The following is a 21,547-nucleotide window of genomic DNA, read 5'->3' on the forward strand; positions in this document are numbered from 1 at the left end:
CTGGTGCAACGCTGAAAAACTCCGCCAGTGCGAGCAACAAGAACCGAACGACTATCGTTCCGCTGGCTCAGTCATATCTACTGCTGCTACTGCTACTATGTAGGAATCATGTACAAATAACCAGGATACTTATATTTCATACCAACATCATAACATAACCCACACCAAAACATGTGGTGTGTCCTCAGTAGTTGTAGTTCCAGCAGTAGTACCACCAGTAGTAGTACAAGCTATTACAAGCAGTATCAAATTTCCTGAACCCAATGAAAAACAAGCTCAGAAAACCTTGAGGTCAACATAGTACAAATATGAAATGAAAACTCTGAATGTAAAATTACAGCCAGTTAAAATTACAAAAAATATTCATTTATTTATTTATTATTATTACTATTATTTTAGAAAAATAGTAATATAACATTTTTAAAAATATACATTCACTGAAGAGATGAAAATTTAGTTGTGTTGATTAATTGTGAAATTGTGAAAAATTAACGGTTCTTCTTTTGGGTAAAAAATTATTTTATTTAATCAATTTGATTAATGGAAAACAATCAATAACTATTTACACGAAAACATGTTGTAAAGGCTTATGATTTCTTGATGTTCCATAATTCAGTGAAAAATAAGTAATTGGTGAGGCTTAGAATACACATACAACATATCGCAAAAATAAAATGATGAAATTTTCAAGTTTTTCCAAGGTCCCATCAATTTAATAGAACTTTTTACTCTTTTTTCAAGAGAATGGAATGGCCCTTTTGCTTGGGTTTTACATCCGCACAAATTAATGATATTTTTTTGCAGAATTATTACTAGAGATAGCCACCTGCAGACCTCACAAATACAAACTTTGATGCAAACAGAACCAACAAACAGGATAAAGGCTAATAATTATGTGGACCTTCTATATAGCTCTGAAATACCCATTGTTATTCAAGTTTTTATCTTAACCATTAAATAAATGGACCCAATGTAATGACTCACTAAATACACCAGGTGGTAATGTTGGTTTTGTTTTAGCTCTCCTGCACCTGTAGACCTTCAGAAAAGACCAAACTCACATTTAAATAACTCTAACCTTACTGTTATTTAGGGGCCCTTGGTTTATGTTATAGCTGTTCAACGGACACTTATGTGTCAGCTTAATTAAAATAACTATAAACAAATTAAAAAAATTATTAGCTGATAAATAATATTAATAATTGAGAAACTAAGAAATCAGTGGTCTAGTATGTTGCAGATACACTATGGATAATCAAAAACCATAAAATTGTTAACTTCTAGAAATAGGCCTACATTTTGTCTGGAAAAAAAAACATATGTTTACGTTTGAATAAAGTAGACCAATTATAAAGCCACAAGAGGAAAAAAAAGAGTAAAAAGGACAAGTAATGAAACAACTCCAAGTCTCGCTCTTACAAAAAGTTCTAGGTCTTTAAGTCCGCTTTGGATCTGTCTGCGTCACCTGTTTCATCCGCCAACCTGTCCCTCTCAGCGATTGGTCGGTTTACTTTCAGTAACTCCTCCCTTTAGCGCAGCACCGCGTTTTGACTGGACAGATCAAACGACAGTGACAGGTGCCTCGCCTCCGCCCTTCCCCTCTGTCACTGCCCTCAGGTTGTCGGTCAGTCTGAAAAACCTGTGATGAGAGTTATAATAATGGCGTGGCCGCGGCGGGGGGCTGCCGCTCTCTGCCCATGTCCGGCATCAGAAAACCACCTGTAAACATCGACGAAGAGTTTATCAGCGATTGGTTAAAGTAATTCAACGGACGTTATAATGTAACCGGACGGAGTAAATCTCCGCTGAGAGCCTGCTTTACAAACTGTGTCAAAGTATTGGATTTTCGCTGGAAGCGCTTTGCCATGTCGTTACTGTGTGTCAGAGGTACGTTTTAGTCTGTTTTTTAAATTTCTTTACACGTTTTGAAACGACATTAAGCGTTAGTTTAACAGGTCAAACCTCAGTTTGTTGGATTCAATCTGATAATGTCAATGAAATCTTACAGAACAAGTTTTCTAGCAATAGGCACCCCCTCCCTCCTCAGGCAGTCACAATGATAGAAAAGTAGCTTGTGCATTTGTCCTGACGTGATTTTACGTTTAAATTCCCAGCCTCCTCATAAGGAGGATAATGAAAAACAAGAGACAGACTTGAGGTTGTGTTCCTAACTAGGATATGGCATGTTGGAGCTATTTTATTGGAGCAATGCACCAGCATCAGACCAGCTGTTTTAGCTTCACAGAGCCACCATTTGCTGGTTTATATTGACTTTGAGATATTACAAGAAATATGAACAAATACTAGCTGTGGGCATAATTTAAAGTCACTTCAGAATGATCCCAGTTCCCATTACAGGCCTAAATTGGAAGACAACTGACTAACTGATTTATAATATATTTATTAAATGAAGGGTTATTGGATTTGTGAGTAATGTCAGTAGCCTGGTACAGAGCTCAAATTGGTGCAGGGGCATGGCATATGGGTCTCTGGGATCCTTGCTGTTAAATTCAGTGGATGACAAAATAACTGTCTTTTTAAGCTTTTGCTATCCCCTCACTGATATCTTTCCAACATTGGTGGTGTATAGGTAAACTTTTATTATACAGAGATCCACAATCGAATAAAATGTTTGTTTTTTAGACGGGTAACTTTTCTATCCTCAATTACAAAGGTAAATTAAATTAAATGTAAATCTTTTAGGAGCCCAAATGATAACAATATAATACGCTTTACCAACGTTACAGTGACAGACACGTTTAAAACCTAAAATTATACTAAAGCAAATCAACATCAGGTTGGTTTAACACACACGCACGCACGCAGACACACACACACACACATAATGTTGGAGAATCCTTCTCTGCTACAGCATCCTTTACAGAGGCAAAGCACATTATGCAATACCCAATTCTGTGACAACAAGACCAATGTCCAGCAATTTGGTCCAGTGCTGCCAGGAGGGGAGAGAGAGAGAGAGAGAGAGAGAGAGAGAGAGAGAGAGAGAGAGAGAGAGAGAGAGAGAGAGAGAGAGAGAGAGATGCTTCAAGCTCAAACCAAAGCTTTAGGCTTCTTTTCTTTTAACCACATACTTCATTTTTAAACAGTGCTTCATATAAAGATTTTAAACAGGGCATCAACTAAGGCTTGTTTACAATGCAAGACTTGAAATAAGGAATTTTTAAGGCACAAGATGATGATCGAGTAAAAGTTTTTGGTATCTGATACTGAAAATTGGGGAAAAAATTGATTATTAGGCTACTTAAAGTGAAGCATTGGCAACATATATCCATCCAGTTGTGTTCTCCCTGATAAATGTAGACAGGACATGATCATAAAAATTCAACATTAAAATACTGAATCAAAGAAAGAACATTTCAGGCGTTATTTCAAATGAATAAGTTGTGTGCTCATTTATCAAAGAAAGTCCAGTGCTATAAATAACATAATAACTGTCTTTATACCTTTAAGTCCCATTTCTAATCTATAGTTCCCTTTCCAGTAGTAGTTTGATTACCATACGACTCCTCAGTGGCTCTGTGCCAAATTGATGTTGTCCTTTACAGATATGATGCGTGAAATATCATCGAGCATTTGGGTCAAAAAGTGAGCTTTAAACTTTTGTTTGCTTTTGGGTTCAGAGTGGACTTCAAGTTGAAACTGCAACTAAAGCTACAGTAGGGTTTACAACTTTTTTTGTTGTCTTAAAACGGAGAGTAAAGTGCTTTCCCCTCTCTAGTTGTTTTCCATCCTATCACCCCCCCCCCCCTTCCTTTTTTTTAATTTAAGTAAATTCTTTGATGGTAAAGACAGTCGGGATTTCAGGCGCCCTGTGTCATCACAGATCCACCAAATTCTGTTCAAATATCCTTCAGATCCCTCCACTAGGACCTGATTACACAATCAAGCAAACGCCTTCTGTCATGATCTTAAGTCTCTTTAATACCTTTCCAAATGTTATCAAAGTCTCTGTTGAGGAGTGACTGTCACAACCCTCATCTTTGTGTTACCCCCTCGTCCTCGTGGTAGTCGTATTAGCCTATCCTAGAGGTATTTTGCTCAGTCATGGTGCTTCTGGGTTGTGTGTCTGTGTCTATATATTCCTTCCGCCTGTGTTTCTGATTTCTGAATGTGCTGGTTGTTTTGTGCAGCAAACCTTTTTGGCAGTGGGTGCGTAATCCCACAAAACCTGCTGCTAAAATCATTGATAACCCGCCCTTATGCTGCTTGTAGTAAATTTGCATTGCAAGCTTTCTGGCTACTTCAGTGAGTCATTTAATTGGTGGCAAAGTAGCTTAAATGTCAGAAGAAAGAAATTATGAAAAATTAAAGATGATCTTGTTTTGTCTGACAGACTTTCCAAAGCCCAAAGATATTCAGTTTACAATCATTGAAGATGAAGATACCAACAAATATTCAAAGTAAAAAAGCTACGAGCAGAGATTTTTTTTCATAAAAATAAGTTAAAACAGTGAATCTATTATCAAAAACAATTGATTAGACTCATTTTTTAATTGGCATATTGTTGCAGCTTTCAAGTTCTGTTTACAGGAAACAAGTGGCAAAATGTTAATCTGTACCATTTAAAGAAAAAAATAAATAAATAAAATTGTGCCATCACAACACATAAAGATTACAGTAGTTAGAATAAATGCTTGTAAAACTGGTGATTATCAAACCAACTTGCAGATTGTCACAGCTTTTGAAACTTTACACGTCTAATATTATATTTTGTAAAAATATTTTTAAATCATTAATATCTTTATTTTAAGATAGGCGTGGTGCCTCCACTATAAAACATTATGGGAAACCTTGGTTTATATATGAAAGTTAAAGACTGACCCAACCACATGTGGCACAAAAATCACTTTTGACACACTGTTAAATATGGGCAAAGTCAGATCATCACATCATTACGTCACGTCAGTCTTCATCACGTCATCATCACGCATATCTGTGGTGGTCAGCGTCCTCTTGGCAGCAGGAAGCACAACATCTTTTGGATCCATGAAATGTAAGGAAATCAGTTTAAAACTGCCTGCTCCTTCTAAAATAAAAATAAATCTAGGCATTTTTGTGTAAAACCTGGAAACAATGAGCCTCAGAAGTGATCCGGACATCAATACACCAAGCTGGGAAAGAGAAAAAAGCACCTCGCAGGGAAAAGGTCACAAAGAGGGAAGTCATTTTTGTACCACTTAATTCACAAAGTTCAGCCCAGTGGCTCTGGATGTTAAGAGTTATTGTACAAAATGGGACCTTTCACTATAGAGCTCACACATTGTCAATCTATTGATCAGAGTTATGGCAAATGAAAGCGTGTAGGAGTTATGCAGCTCATAGATGAAAGGGGAAAGGATGCTTGGGCGGGGGTTACGTGATTAGCGGATGTTGTGACTCATCCCCTGATAGCACAGCTTGGCAATGTTGCTTATTGATTGCCAGTCGAGAAGCTCCATCTCCATGGCGATGTCTTTACACAACAGCTAAGTGGTTGCCCTTACAAGTGGACATTTGGGTGGGTGGGTGGGTGGGGGTGGGGGACTCCTGCGGTGTATCAGGACAGGGCTAAGTGGACACATGGCTCACATGGACCCAATGATACTGAAAGTACTGGAAGCGTAAAGATACTGTTCCAGACACGTGATCTCTGTAGTGACGGGATCGTCTTTGGTTTCTTTGGTTTTCCAGAAAGAGGCTGGAAGGCGAAGTAAGAGCTAATACACAATTATCAGAAGGAAGCTTTTGTTGGAACTGTTGGTCTTGGTCTTAAGAGACTCATGTGGTCTCTGATCAACTTTATGAGGGAAGTGGTTGCGGACAGGGTTGATGGCAGTATTTCCTTTGCTGTCCATCAGCCAGTGCACAGTGCTTTGATGGAGGGAAGCTGACAGACATATATAATATATATATATATATGAAGAGGCAGAGAATAACCAAACTGTGCTGGAGGGTGTTGATGGATGTGGGACATTACATTTTGTAAATAGTTAGATTTGTGTTGCATTACATAAATGTGACTAATGTGTTAGGCTGTCACTTTAATATCAGTAGTAAAGCAACAAATACCTGAGAAACAGAAATGATCATCATTTTGTCACTTTTTATCTTGGATTAACTTTCAGTTGATCAACCAATTAATCGACTGATTGGTGTAGTGCTAATTGTCACTTAGAAGCTGCTTGGCTCCTGGTGAAGTGGTTCCATGCTTCCTTCATTGGTACCTGTTTTTTTTTTTTTATTGCCAACTGAACAGTGACCACACCGGATGTTGAGCTTGTTTCGTGCATCATCGCGTCCTTTGTATGCAGACTCCTCTGGTGACACACGGTCAAATTTATTTTGCTTTTACTCAATTGAAAACGCTGATGGAGCAGATACAACTGCATTGACACCATTTGTTTTCGAGCCTGCTCGGTGGACGTTGTGCTCTGCAGGAGAATGAGTAGGTGACGAGGAATTAGAAAAAAAAGTAATTTTAACAAAGGAACAGAAATGGAGGCCGTGCAGGACTAAAGATTGTAGCAATGCAAGCAGAGTGGTTGAGTGTAGCGAGCAGCAGAGTAGTGGAATTATGAGAGAAAGAGGCAGAGTGGGACTGAGAGAGTGCTTAGAGATTGTGGCAGTAATCCCCTGGCCATCTGTTGCTCGCTCTCTCTCTCTCTCTCTCTCTCTCTCTCTCTCTCTCTCTCTCTCTCTCTCTCTCTCTCTCTCTCTCTCTCTCTCTCTCTCCCCTCTTACACTGGCTCCACCTGATCAGATCCAACTGCCAGCACAAAGCGGAAGTACACCACTGCCTGCAACAGTAGTAGCTTAGGGTGTCACTTCCTGTTCCTACTCTCCTGCTCTCAGTCAAACAATTGGAGGCTCCATATAAAAAATTAAAAATAAATCATCATTGGAAGGTCAGGCTACCAGCTTTTATTAGTGTCTGCATGAGTAGATTTTGAACAGTGCATATTTGATCAAAAAAAAGAAAAGAAAAAGATGATTGCATCTCATTTGTCGCTTTGAACAAAAGCATCTGCAAAATGAATACATGTAAATGTAATGACAATGTCTAAATGAGTAAACAATCCAGCCTTCTAAAAAAGTACTCCGTATCTTTTAGCAAATTGGTACCACAGGATTATTAAATCCTGTTGACAACAGCAGAAAACTGAGAACTATTTAATAATAGTGCAAGTCACTTTTAATCAGCTTCTTGAATGTGGAGATTAGCTGATTTTCTTTGACAGGCTTTGCGAAGAAGTTATTCTTATTATCTTATTATTATTATTATTATTATTATTATTATTATTATTATTATTATTATTATAAATATCATTGTGCTCCATAGACTGATGGTCAGATAAAACAAGGAAATAAAAGAATTCATCTTGTTCTCTGGAGAATTACAAAGGGAATTTTTCAATATTTTCTGACTTTTTATAGACAGACAGATTTATCAGTTTATTGGGGAAATATATGGCAGATGAATCAATAATGAAAATAATCATTAGTTGCAGCCCTAGACAAATGCAAAGAAAGTAGTCAGATGGTTAACTAAAATCAAAGGAATAAATAGTTATGGGGAAAAGCATAAGATTTGAAAATAAACCTTTCCTATGCTGTGTCAAAATTTTGCACCATCAGCTTTCAAGTGTAACAATCAAAGTGAACCATTTGATGATACTGTGTAAGGTTTCATTATTGGCCCTTAGGTGGAATGTATGCTATGATCTATGGGACTCCATAGTATGTCTGATCCAGTTGACCTTTTTCACAGCAGACATTTTAACTTGTCTCAGTAGAAATAGCACAGGTGTTGCTAAAAACAATGATTAACAATACCTCTGTTCTATTGTCCCAGTAAGTGTCCCAGTAAGCCATAAATCAAGTTGCAGGCATGTTCAGAAGAAAGTAATCACACTGGGTTAAAAAAAAAACAAAAAAAAACAAGGGAACAGGGTAATTCTGCATCCAGCCCTGCCTGAGCTAAATGGCCTCTAAAGCCATGGAGGGCCCAGGACAGAAAATGATAAGCATCAGTTTCCACAATAATGGCCCCCTGGTTTATTGCCCTCTGCTCTGTGTGTCACAGCCCTAAATAACATCATGCAAATTAGGACATAAGGCCACCATGCCAGCTCATTTGCGCCACTGACAAAGAGATAGGCCCATGGCTGAAAAGGCTTAGTGGAAAGCCAAAAAAAAGAAAAAAAAAAAAAGAAAATATTCACACTGTTGCTTCCTCAACACATTTCCACTGCTCCCTTTCCGCTTCACAATGAGGTATGTTCAAGTCAGGAAGTGCTTCAGTGACAAATGAAGGAAGAGTTCTTTCTTTTTGCTTTTCCTTTGTGATAACAAAGTTCCCATTTCCCCCACTGTTATCCTAAAAGACAACACTGGAAAAAACTCTTTGGGTTTTCTGAGTTTTATTCTTTAAATTTAGTGTTGGTTTGTGGCTAAAATTGTAACATCCAGTGCATGTAACCGCATTTATTTACATTGATATATATTCTCAAACTTGCACTGCTTTACTATAAATTGTCTAACATACAAAGACTACTTTACTCTAATGATCTAACCACATAACCCCGAGGCAAAGGTTTTTTTTTTCATTCTGAAAGGAAAACAAATAAATATGTTCTACTCCCACATAGTTACATAGACGGGACGGGGGATGTTGCATGGAAATATGAAAGTGTCATTTGTGCCTCCATCATCCCGTCCTGCCCATCTGCCATCAGAGGCTCCAGAGGTTTAGTGGGTTACATGCCTGAGCACATAACTCTGCCACAGCAATCACAATTAATCCCCTCCAAAGCGCTTCACAATCCCATAAACGTTATTGTATAGATGCATCAAGGGAGTAAAGATGGTGGGTCTAAAAATAAACCAAAATACACGAGCCTGCCTTTTTCCCCCCTTAAATAATTACTGTGAGGTTTTTGGAAATGGCTGCTGTAGTCAGACATTTTGCTTTTTTTTGTTTTTTTTTTGTTATCTTAATACCCATCTGCCCCGGTACACTTTTGCCATTGTTTTTTGCGGGTTTGTTTCCCAGCTGTTGTGTTTTGTGTTACAGCTGTTTAGGCTTATGCTTCTTGATTATATTAAAATTGGTATTTCGCAATAAAATGTATTCGTCAGCTCTGACAAAATGTATGTGTCAGTACTTAGTATGTTATTTTCTACTTGTATAATTAATTTCTTTTCTCAATCCAATGTATATGCGCGTCAGTATAACCTGATTACAAATATTCCAATACACAGATTATATTTGAAGTATTTTTATCACCCCTGAGCGTGTACTCACGTGTACATATAAACTTATGTAATGTCAACTTTCTTAAGCTATTTCAAAGGAGAACAAATGGAAAATATAAATGATGTACTGAAACTACTGAGTCACTGTAGCAATTGGAACTATAAGGCCTGATTCACTCAGTCTCCTCCAGACAGTGGATGTTGAGATGAGTCTGCTCCTTGAACTCTGTGAAGCATTCATGTAGGCTCTAATCTGAGGTGCTGTTAATTGGCTATTTCTAAGGCCGGTAACTCTAATGAACTTATCTTCTGCAGCAGAGGTAAGTCTTGGTCTCCCTCTACTGGGACGGTCCTCATTAGAGCCAGTTTCATTGTTTTTGCGACTGCGCTTGAAGTTACATTCAAAGTTCTTGCAATTTTCCAGATTTACTGGCCTTCATGTGTTAAAGTGATGTACCGTCGTCTCTCTTTACTTAGTTGAGCACTTCTTGACATAATATGGATTAGTACTGTATACCAACACTACCACGACACAACACGGCTGATGGTCTCAAACGCATTAAGAAGGCCACCTGTTAACTGAAAAGAATCCCAGGTGACTGCCTCATGAAGCTCATTAAGATAATGCCAATATTGTGCAAAGCTGTCATCAAGTTAAAAAGTGGCTACTTTGAAGAATCTAAAATATATATATATTGTTTGTTATATAGCACTTTTTTGTTTACGACATAATTCCATATGTGTTATTTCATAGTTTAGATGGAGTCAGTATTCTACAATGAAAAAAGTATTCAAAGGAAAACCTACATGGCTAGATGTGTCTGGTACTGTATGTGTCAATATAACTTGATCACAAATATTCCAATACACAAATTGTATTTTGCAGAAATATATTTAGCACCCCTGTACAGTGATTTGTATATATAAACTTAAATAATATAAACTGTCTAAAGCTATTTCGAAGGTGATATGATATTTATATATGGAATAGATTGTGTATCAGGAAATCAAATACAGATTAGTTCTTCAGCAGTTGTTTAATTTGGAAGAAAAAAAAGTAATAGGGAAATAGAAATTAGGCAAATTGCTTCATAATGTGTGTTTTTATTTCACCCAGTGAGCCATGGTGATGCATAAATTCAGCAAAAACATTGTGTGTTCTTGTCGTATAATAACATTTTGACCCGAAGCTGCCCACCAAAACAAATAGCTCCTCTATTTTAATCAAGCTGCACGTTAAGTGTTGTTGTTCTTGTAGGCGAAAACACCGTGAGGCTGTCGTTCAGGTGTCACGAGTCATCAGCTCACGCCTCGCCTCTCTGCATATCAATGAATTTGTCAGGCCTCAGTAATAGGAGATCCTATCCATTTTTTTTCGTTACTCATGCCTGGGTATGTTTGCGTTTCCTGATCTGTTTTCCTCACCAAGAATAACAACAAATGCTAATCATTGTTTTTGTTGTGTTTTACAGTGAAGAAAGCCAAGCTCCAAGGACCTCCAGGTGAGTACTACTGAATTTGTTCAGTCTGATCATAGATGTTTCACATTTTAAACACATTTCTCCGTGAGATAATCTACAACAACCTCACCCGGTGTAAAGCTGTAGGAGAATCCCCAGTAATTTAATTGTTGTTGGAAATATGCCACACACACACTCATCTTCTCATGTAGGTTAATCACTCAGATTCTGGCAAGTCACCGAAAGCTAGGTTTGATCTTGCATTATGTAATCCTGTGTCCTTCCACGCCGAGTCTCGCACAGGTGAGCTTAGATCGGTGGCTGCTAAGTCCAAATCCCCACGCTCTCCACCTTGGCAAATCCCTGTAGTGTTCAGCCTCACGCCTCCCTTTAAGCCATGTGACGCTTCTGTCAGAAGCAGGCATCAGCACCGACAGAAAGTCACCGCGGCTTTGGATCTGCCGGTGACACTTTACTCTCATTCTTCGTCCCCGGCTGACCTCCGCAAAGTCAATTATCCAGCAGGTCTCTACATTTGTTTAGCGTGTGTGTTTTACCCTTCATGTTAGGGGAAGCGTAATGATTTTATTTCACAAGCAGCATTGTGTCTGCTGCGCTGAGATATTGGTTTTAAACTGTCAGTCTATGCTGGCCTTCTCTGTCCGTCTGCCTGTGCCTTCCTCCCTCCCACAACTCATGTGACACCTGCCCCAGAGCAAACATCAGGGATAATTCAGTTAAGCCTGTCGTCACCCTTAGGCGAAATGTAAACTTCAGTCACTTTTCTATGGCACAGTGCCAAGAGGGATATGTCAGGAACAGTCCTGCAATAGATTTAGAACACCAAAGGTAACGCTGATACAGTAAATGATGTCATCTTTAGCAAATGGTATGAAAAGAATAATCTTATAAATACTGTGAGACTGATAATGTAGCTTTAGCAGTAGCAACCTGCTCAATCAGGTTTTTCAAGGAACTGTAACTAGCAAAAAATCTCCTCTTCAACGCATTGTGCTAAATTAACCCTGTGCAATAGGAGGGATGGAAATACAGTGTGGAATAATAATATAATCATAATCAACTCTTGTTTCTTTCATTATTGTGGAGAGCATGATTTTGGCACATTTTTAATTCATACATTTTGTAGACTTTAAACCTAGACGTAGACCTAGACCACTATTCCTTAGACCACACACACTCTGGGTGTTACATTGTTTTTGGGCACTGAACTGGCTCACTGTCTCATTATGCTGCAAATACAATAAATTGTGCATCAAAGCTGCACATTCTGCTGACGAGATCTGTACTTAATCTTCTCTTTACTTATAGGAAAGGCATGTTGAGATCAGATTACTGCAGTTATGTCATTTTTTTCTTTTGCCATTATGTCACCGTACTCCTCATGCTTGTGGGAATTCTCGGAAGTAACAGGCCCTTTGTCTGTTTATTCAGGTTTAAGGAACGAAGCACTTAACATGTCATGGCTTTTTAATAATCCTCGTAATAACCCTAACTTGCTCTGCAAAGGAAGATGTGAGACTTATTGGAAGAACCCTCAACGTTTACATAAGGCTGGTCTGGGATGTGTGTTTGTGCTGCGCTTTCACCACACCTTCAGATGGATAGCTCTTAGGCCTCACTTTAGAGGCCTTACATTCAGTTGTTTCTGTAGAACTGAAGGTGACCTTGGATGGGCCAGTGGCCAGCTGTCTTACTTTCCACTGATTGCCACAGGAAACTGGGGCTTGATAAGGGCCGTGTGTTGCTGGATTTCTCTCTGTGTATGTATGTGTGCTAAGTCTCTGCATGTATGCCTGCCCAAATATTTTAGTGTTTTTTAAGTAATTTTAGTTTCTGAAAACTATGCTAAGATACTCAGAATGCACCCTGTACAGATGGAGACTTCTCATGAGGTGGTCCCATCAATGGTGAAAAACTCCTCCAATAGATTTATGTCTCTTGTTGCATGCAACATTGATGACTGGTCTGAATTTGAAATGTCAGCCTTCCAACTGCCTGCGTTTCCCTGACTAATTCATTGAAAAACTCATCATCAATCAATAATGGATGAAGACACACTGAGGGCTCAGGGTGAGCGGGCGGTTCACAGGCAGGGACTGCGAGTTCTGTCTTAAAACATTGACAGGACAAGATGGCTGTATCATCCCACAAGTCACTTCATGTGATTCCTCCACTGGCAGGTGTGCTTGATGTGCTTTCACTATGTCACTGTGTGTGTGTGTGTGTGTGTGTGTGTGTGTGTGTGTGTGTGTGTGTGTGTGTGTGTGGATCATACAGAGTTAAAGTGCCTAAGATTTCACAGTTTCACTTGTTAGGTACAAACTTGATGTATGTGGATTTACATATATTGCATGCTTGAGTGTGCTTGCTTGACCCTGACCAATATATAGGCAGGGCTGATTTTATAAGTTGCTGTCATCTTGTGTTGGATATATCAGTACATGCTTTATGTATACAGTCTTTTGGCGAACATTAGAAGAAATTGCTGAGCTGGAAAGTTTAGCAGTTGAATAGTGTGTTTAATTTAACTCAACTACGTTTTATAGCTATTATTTTGTAATAATTTAATGTTAAGTGAAGCTTCCTGTTCAAAAATACTATTTTAACTGTTGGTGTCATCTTTGTTTTCTAATAAAAGTTAGACATACAGTATGTTTATCACCATTAAAAACAAATTAAACTTTAAACCAAACCTAATCAAAAGGCCACTGATGCACCATAGGGATGTGTTTTAACGCAGGCAAAGGAAGATGAATGTCCATTCCAATCTTGCAGTTTTTATGTGGATTTATTGCAACAAAATAAAACAAACAAAAGAACAAAGAAAAACCATGGCTGCTGCTGCCTCTCTTTGCACTGGTAAAAAAAACCATTGGCCCACCCTGGTGCATGCTGGTCCTCAGTGTGCCTACCTACTCAAATAACCCCACGTGCCCAGTGTTAACCAATTACCAAAAAATAAACAAAAATACTAATTATACAAATCTAAATATGCTAAACAAATAACTAACAAACAAAAATATTATCAAAAATCTAATTTCAATAAAGCAAGCAAGTTAATCAAACAAACAAAGTTGCTCATAATTAATCAATTAAATTTACAACTAAACAAAACTAACAAGTAGCTCCAACAACAACGTTTTATAGAACTTCACAAAAATGATTGTTTTTTTTATTGATTTCTGTTAATTCTATCAGTTAAAGCTCAACCAATACTGGATTTAAGCCATTAAAAATACTGGTATTGGTATTTGGGAGCATAAAAAAACCCAGTAACAATGTATTGGCTGATAGTAAGTTAAAAACAAACAATCTTGATATGGATTCTGTAGATTTTTTCCTTTTAAATTGTGACCAATGGTGACACTGTCCTAAACCACCTCAAACCTTGTTCTGCATTTCTGTACTGCAATGCATACTTATTGGTAAATACATATACACTAGTATCAATACATAAGCTTATATTGGTTTATATATCGGCCTGACTAGTGTAGTCTAGCTGTAGTGTTAATATTATGTGTATCTTACCTTTTTTTTTTATCTTACCTTTTTTTAAAGGGATACTGGCCAATGTCTTGTCCTTGTGTTGAAATTATTCTCAAACACTGATATCGGTATTGACCTCATAAATCCATTATCAGTCAGGCTCTGGTGTGCATGCACATAGTTTGTGTTTTTCCAGCTAGTTACTGCTGCTTCCTCCTCAACAGTGCAGGTTGTATCGGCCGCATAGTGGACAGTGCCTACTGTAAAAGGCCTGCAACCACTAAGTGGCTCTTATCTAATCCAACATCCTCTTCCCTTATCTCATCTATTCTATTCATGGGAGGCGGCCCAAGTGTGGCACAAAGCATGGTCTATCTAATTAGCAAAAGGCTTGAGCATCCCCCAGGCTCCTTTGTAATAATACCTGTGTTTTGTCGCTACTGTTCTCCAGAGACACTAATTGGGTCTGTGTCTTGTCACTCACGGTACTTTTCAGTCGGGCGATGCTTTCAGACCACTAGGTGCTTTTTGTTTTGTGGCCTAATTTAATTCTTAATGTTTATTTACGTTGTGTGCCAGCGGAATGTTGTAAGAATCCACCTGTGTCAACTGTTTACTGTCTCATTGTGTCAAGAGTTGCGTTTACTTATCTGGCTGCTGTGTTAAAGGCTATGTGCAAAGTAAATGTTTCAATATGTTGCTGCGGTAACCAGGAAAATCTTTGTTTAACGTGGTCAGGTGATCAGTCTACAAAGGAGCAGCTGATGCTTTGCTATTATTTCCCATAGACCAAAAGGTGTGTGCGTGTGTGGCTGTGTGTGGCTGTGTGTGTGTGTGTGTATGTGTGTGTGTGTGTGCGTGTGTGTGCGTGTGTGTGCGTGCGTGTGTGTGAGTGCATGGGGGCCAACATCCAGGCTTTGCCCCAGAAATTGTGGGTGCTGCCCATATCAAAACAGGGTGTTAATACGAACATATTTTGTGTATTGTAATTATATTGTATACTGAAACTTCAAGATAATTGCATCTGGCATATGTTTTTTAATTAATTATTTCACTATATTTTATATATCATTGGTATTTTAAAGCTCTGTTGTTTGCCATTTTTAGAGATGAAACAATTATTCAATTAAAGAAGCAATGGGAGCATCTGATTTATGGAAATTTTCATTCATCTCTGACATTTTATAGGCTAAACAGTTAAATGAGAAATTAATTGGCAGATTAATCAGTAATGTCGCAGCCCTTGTGATTTTACTTATTGTAATGTTTTGCGAGAGTAATGATGATGGTCCTGCAGTGCGCACATATGTTTCAAATGGGTGCATTTATCAGTATAAAACCTCTGCAATACTGTGATTGATATTTAAAAAAAAATTGTAGGTCTTATTGATAACAAAATTTTACAAATACTACATTCATGAAGACTTTCAGGTTCGGTTAAAACTGTTTTTATATAGCTATTGATTTAAATTTATGGTCATTTTCAAGGCTTTTATACTGAAAGGATCCATTATCTCCTATGGTTATTTCTCCCATACAATTTAGCATTTCAATCTAAGCTGCTCCTATAGCTGCTGTTGTGCCTAGGTACAGGTCAGATTTATGTTGGTATAAGGGGCCGTTGCAGGGAGGACCACCAGTGCTGTAGGGGTTGTTAACTACCATAACAAAACTGAGCACATCAGCAGGCACGGGTTTGGCGCTCCTTTCAACCAACTGCAGGAAATGAAAAGTGGTGGTTGTGTTACGGGCTGTCTAATCCCCTTCCACCCCCCTCACCCCTACAGGCGTTGACAGCTGGTGCAAATGGTTGTTGTGACTCCGCCGTGCGGTACTACTGGCTGAGAGGAGGCTGATGGAGATCACTGGGTGTGAAAGTTGTCTACACAGACTGACAGATAGGCATTTGAACCCATGTCGCAGAGAGTGATCATGTACTACAGAACTGGCCAGCGGTCATATTTAGAATTAGATTTAGAGTTTATAGATCACACAGTTTCAGAAAGAAAATTACATGTCACCTTTTAACCCATTTGAAATTAAATTTTAGTTTTGATGTTATCAGGGCTGACAGAGACCTTTTCTGCAGTAGTAACAGGTCAGGAGAGATTTCCACTTCATTACGTCATCAGCAGACCTGCGTCCTCTGTTACATGCAGCATGTTTACAAGAAATTATAATGAGTGGGATCGGGAGAAGCTGTAATTTACAGTGCGGGAGAGACGTACCAGGCATTTGGATTGTTGAACCTGCTGTGTGTGGTTGGCTCTCACTGGAGATTAACAGGGTCAGTTTGCTGCCCTGGCCTGGCCTGGCTTGGCTTGGCTCAACAGGGCGGGGGTGCTTATCTGCTTTCACTCTCACTAGAGCTCCTGATGTATTTTTCTCCCGTCAAAGCCAAAGTAGAACTGGCCTGGTCAGTATTACTTGTATTATTTTGAACATTGGATCTGCTGCCTGCCTTTTTTTTCATGATCTGTTTCAATATATAACACCCTTGAAAGTGTGTGTGTGTGTGTTGGTACAGTTTTCCTGATGAATGACCCTGCATATACAGTATGTTAACACTGTGCAATTAATATCTTCTCTACTGCTCATTTACTCCTCAATGTTTTTTGTAATAGTCATTCATAATGCTCTCCCTAATACAACCCCTTCATATGTTTGCAGTGCATTGCTAACACCTCATTATGATTTAAACTATAATCTTTCTTTCCTTTGTTTCAGACAAGTTCAACACCTATGTGACGCTGAAGGTGCAGAATGTCAAAAGCACAACGATCACTGTGCGGGGCGAGCAGCCCTGCTGGGAACAGGATTTTATGTTGTAAGTTATTAAACACACAGGATTCATGTTTCAAGATTTATTGAACTAATTACATTTTAATCACTTTAATTACCACACTTTAATTTAATTATTAGTTCATAGTAGACAAAAAAATATGCCTTTAGGACCTCACCTAATACACAAAACCAATACAAGCGATCAGCTCTCTGCACTTTAGACATTATACTAGACTGTCACTATGTTTGACTTGGTGTGACTCTATGACAGTGAGAATCTTTCAGGACTGACAACTCACCTCGTGATGTATCACCTTTGACAAGACTTTTTATCATTTATCTAAAAAGATATTAGTGTATGAGAGACAAAACAGGGTGCATCCTTCTGTCAGAGACACACACAGTGTTTCACACACCATCCATGACGTCACATTCCCTGTTATCCTAATTTGAAACCTACCTCATGCTTATAACAGGAAAAGTGTCTGTTTTTCAAATTCTGCAACTCCTTCTATGAAAGCATCTCGTCAAACAGTTGCTGTTCATTTCCTCCCTGTAATTCATTGGGTTTAATTTCCTCATTTTACTTTCCCTGTGAAAGGTATCTATGGCGACGTGAGAGACAGCGCGTTGTTGCATGTGTGTCATTGTTTGTCTTTTGTAAACTCCCTCATTGCAACAGTGTTTGTTTTTCCAGACCTTCATCCTTCTACTGTCCATTAATGATGTGTTGGCTAGGTGTGATTCAACGTAAAACAGAATCATTCATCAGCGTTTCCAGTGAATGCTCAGCACCACCTGTTACAACCAAATGTCTTTATTAAACACTAGGAGACGGTGACGCAGCTCAATGACAATCCAAAAATGGCAATTCTAAATTTCCTAACTTTGAACATTGGAGCTAACTTGCAGCAATCTGAGTTCAGATATGCTTGAAAGATGTTACATATATTATGTTTTATCATGATTGCTCATCATTTGTCTGGATTACATTTTACTTTTGTATGAAGTTGTTTTCGAGAGCTTAGTATTTGCATGGTGTGCACGTTAATGCATCAACAAGGAAGAGCGGTTTCAAATTAAAGGAATAGTCAGACATTTCGGGAAATACACATATTAGCTTTCTTGAGTTGGATGAGAGGATTCAAGATGGTGAATGTGAAGTTATCACTAGCAGCTGGTTAGCCTAGCTTAGCATGAAGGCCGGCTCTTTCTCCCAGTTTCCAGTATTTAGCGTACAGATATTAGAATGGTCTCAATCTTCTCATCTAAGTCTCAGAAAGAAAGTGAAAGTGTTTTTCCCAAAACGATGATGTTGTGCTTTTAATGTTAACATAACTTGGACCTGAAATATATACATTTAAAAAAAAAAAAAACAGCACTGTACTGAGCCAGGTAGTGCAATAGAAGGTAGGAGATTAACCAGTATGCTTTTGATACACTAGGTAAAATGGTTGTCACTGACAACAAGTATATACAGTGTGTAATAGGCTAAAACCATCGCCATGATGAAAGGATTTAAAAAACATTAACATAAAAACAAGTTAGTAAAAATGTTGTGTTTTTATAATAAGTTTTCCATAGTTTCAATTCCATTTTGATCTACATCTACTGTGTTTTGATTGTGTGTTTTTCTGAACTGCATGAAGGGGGTTTAAAATGATGTGGAAATAACAAGTGATCGGGACTGATCAGGAGACTCCCCTTATCTTGTTGAGACAAGTGCTTACTTTCAGATGGACATTTGCAAGTTCATTCCAGTCAGTTGGAGAACAAAACTGGATTAAGTAGTCTTGTTTTAATTAAAAAAGGCAATAATTAAAGAGATTGGATAATAGAATCTAAATGACATCCTAGACAAGTCACTCAGTTAAAATTTCCAACAGTTTGCTTTTAATACCTTGCTAGATTTATTTATTCTCTGCCATTTTGTGTGAGCAGATGATTTAGAAATCCTTTATCTCTGCACCTGGACACCGCAGATACTCGGCGCCCTCCCCTGCACTTCTCTCAATTAGCTGTTCTCTTTGATTATCTTTTCTGTCATCTTCCTTTTGTTTGTCCAGTCGATAGTTGCAAACTGCCACAGATGAGAATATGCAAATGCCCTTGTCACGCGGCTCCTTTCACAAATTTATATGCCATTTTACTGCTGTCATCAAGCTGTTTTTGAGCCCTTTGTAAAGCACGCTGAATGACAAAACAAGGCTGGAATGGATTATGACAGCTAATACACAACAAAAAGAGGAAGTAGCCTTTGTTATCAGCCAGTGGTAGGGCCTGGCAGTAATTATGTAGAAATTTCTGCTTCATTGAATGTGAATTGGAATTGAATAACATTGGAAAGTTTTCTCTGTTTTTTTTGTTTTTTTTTTCATTCTGATAACAAAGCCTCAAATTATGTAGCTATTGTTTCGCTCTTTTATCTGCTGGCATTCTCCACGCTCTTTATCAGGACGGACCTTTTATTATTAAAGCTTGACATTACTTGATACCTGACATGCTTTTTTATTTGCTCTCTTTCTCAGTGAGATCAACCGGCTGGACCTCGGCCTCATTGTTGAGGTGTGGAACAAAGGCCTCATCTGGGACACCATGGTGGGGACCGCCTGGATTCCCCTAAAGAGTATCCGACAATCAGAGGAGGTTTGAATATGCCGCCACACACAAATTACATAATACAGAAAAAAGATAAAGCAAGCATTCTTTTCAAAATTAAATAACCCTATTGACAAAACTGAGTGATTGGTAACAAGATACAGTATTTCAATTGTGCATTTTCTTGTATATAGTACAAATAGACAGAAATAGATAGAAAAAGGTTTTGCAGTTACACTAATAAAAGTACCTGAAATGTATTACCATTTAAGTTAATGATAATAGCATAAAGTGGGTACAAAAGTAGACACAAAAAAATATTAATTTGTCTACCTAGATAAATACCTACTGTATATACATATCTGATTGCAGGAGGGCTCAGGTGAGTGGCTTTTCCTGGATGCAGAGGTTCTGATGAAGGCGGATGAGATATATGGCACCAAGAACCCAACACCCCATCGAGTCCTGATGGATACTCGCTTCGAGCTGCCTTTTGGTGAGAGTTGCCTATCCCTTTTTTTTCCAGTCGCTTTGTGTTTTAGCTGTATGTTAGGACTTCCAGAATGAGGCAAGTATCCGATATGTAACCACACTTTTGAAAAGTTCAGGTGCTTACGTAAGAAGTTTTGCAACACTGTCATCTCAAGTACCTGCTGTGACTACAAGTAAGTGATGTAGGGAGTACATCAGTGATTCAGGTTACCTGAGGTCAAATCAAACCTTGCTCCGCCAAGTTACACAAAGGCCATGCATGCTTCCTGCTAAAATGTCAGCAGTAGGTTTCTGAGATACACAGGAAAAACTATCCAGCCTGGGGCACTGACTAACAAACCAATGACGTAGTGTAACCTGGTGTTCTGTTGCTTTATGCAAACACTGATTCCTCTTGAATAGAAAATATAAGGAATGAAGAACATGGTCTACTCAAGCAGAGTATGACGCAACATTCTTCCTGAATCAAGTTAACTCATAACATCCATACTATTATCTCATTGCTTGATGTGAGGGACACGAATGTTGAATAATTCATGGCTAGAAAACAGGGAACTCTTATATATTTGTCACAGATATTCGTTTTAGTGTCTGATGTCGTCTATCTGGTTGCAGTGGGGATGAGGTGCCTGTTTCTGTCCTGCCTAAATTGGGAGCACTGACTCATCAACGGCAGACCATCCTTTATTAACTTAGGTTCAGTAAATATAATTTTGTCTTTCCAGATTGTTCCATTGCGGCCAACAGGATTAAGGAACCATTAGGAATGCTTTTTGCTACAGTTTTGGTCCATCAGTCAAAACTAACTGGAATTTTCCAAAGCAACATTTGCATATGTATTTAATCAAAGCTGCATGCATTGATTTTCTTTTTTTAGTTTTTTCATTGCTTTATGAAATAGAGATACTTTAACAAGAACTCATCTATTAAGGCACCCAACAGCAACATTAGCATTTATTTAGGTAGTGCTTTTGACCATATGATGAAAATTTATCAAATTTTCAGACTTCTTTTGCTCCATTAACTCTCAACTGGGAAAAATATCTGACAATTTAGCTGCTCAATGTTTCATTTTCTTCACTACATAGTCACTAACTTTGACTGTCTACTGATGGAGCTAGGCAGGTAGCATACTGTAGGTTTATCAGAGCTTTTATGGTGAAAACAGCTGCTTTCTGTTGCTGCAAACTAGGTGGATGAGAGAAATGAGAATGAATCAAACAGTAGAGGAGACATAAAACAAAACAAATGAGCTAAAAGACGCTAAATAGGTCGAAAAGCTTGCCAGCAGTACAGAGTTGGATGATAACTCTTTGTGGGTTTGTCACTATTACTGTCCCTTTGCATACAACCAACCTTCTCCAATCTGCCTGATTCAAATGATGAAAAGAATTTCTGAATAAAAGTCCTACTGATAATTAACAGTATGAGACATTTCGTGCAGTGAATCT

The 21,547-nt window shown here is 38.3% G+C and overlaps 1 protein-coding gene across 2 annotated transcripts in view; it reads left to right on the plus strand.

Annotated features, from left to right (window-relative positions):
- Nucleotides 1–1,645: 1,645 nt before the first annotated feature.
- Nucleotides 1,646–21,547, plus strand: part of LOC130186607 (protein unc-13 homolog B-like) — a 67,049-nt gene continuing 47,147 nt past the window's right edge. For both annotated transcript variants that reach the window (XM_056403819.1, XM_056403820.1), the window contains exons 1-5: nt 1,646–1,887; nt 10,728–10,757; nt 16,950–17,049; nt 19,535–19,652; nt 19,977–20,100. In XM_056403819.1, the coding sequence (XP_056259794.1) occupies nt 1,866–1,887; nt 10,728–10,757; nt 16,950–17,049; nt 19,535–19,652; nt 19,977–20,100 (394 nt within the window). In that variant the 5' untranslated portion in view covers nt 1,646–1,865. The remainder of the gene's footprint in view (nt 1,888–10,727; nt 10,758–16,949; nt 17,050–19,534; nt 19,653–19,976; nt 20,101–21,547) is intronic.

The sequence above is a fragment of the Seriola aureovittata genome, chromosome 18 (genome assembly GCF_021018895.1).
Source record: "Seriola aureovittata isolate HTS-2021-v1 ecotype China chromosome 18, ASM2101889v1, whole genome shotgun sequence".
Classification (NCBI taxonomy): domain Eukaryota; kingdom Metazoa; phylum Chordata; class Actinopteri; order Carangiformes; family Carangidae; genus Seriola; species Seriola aureovittata.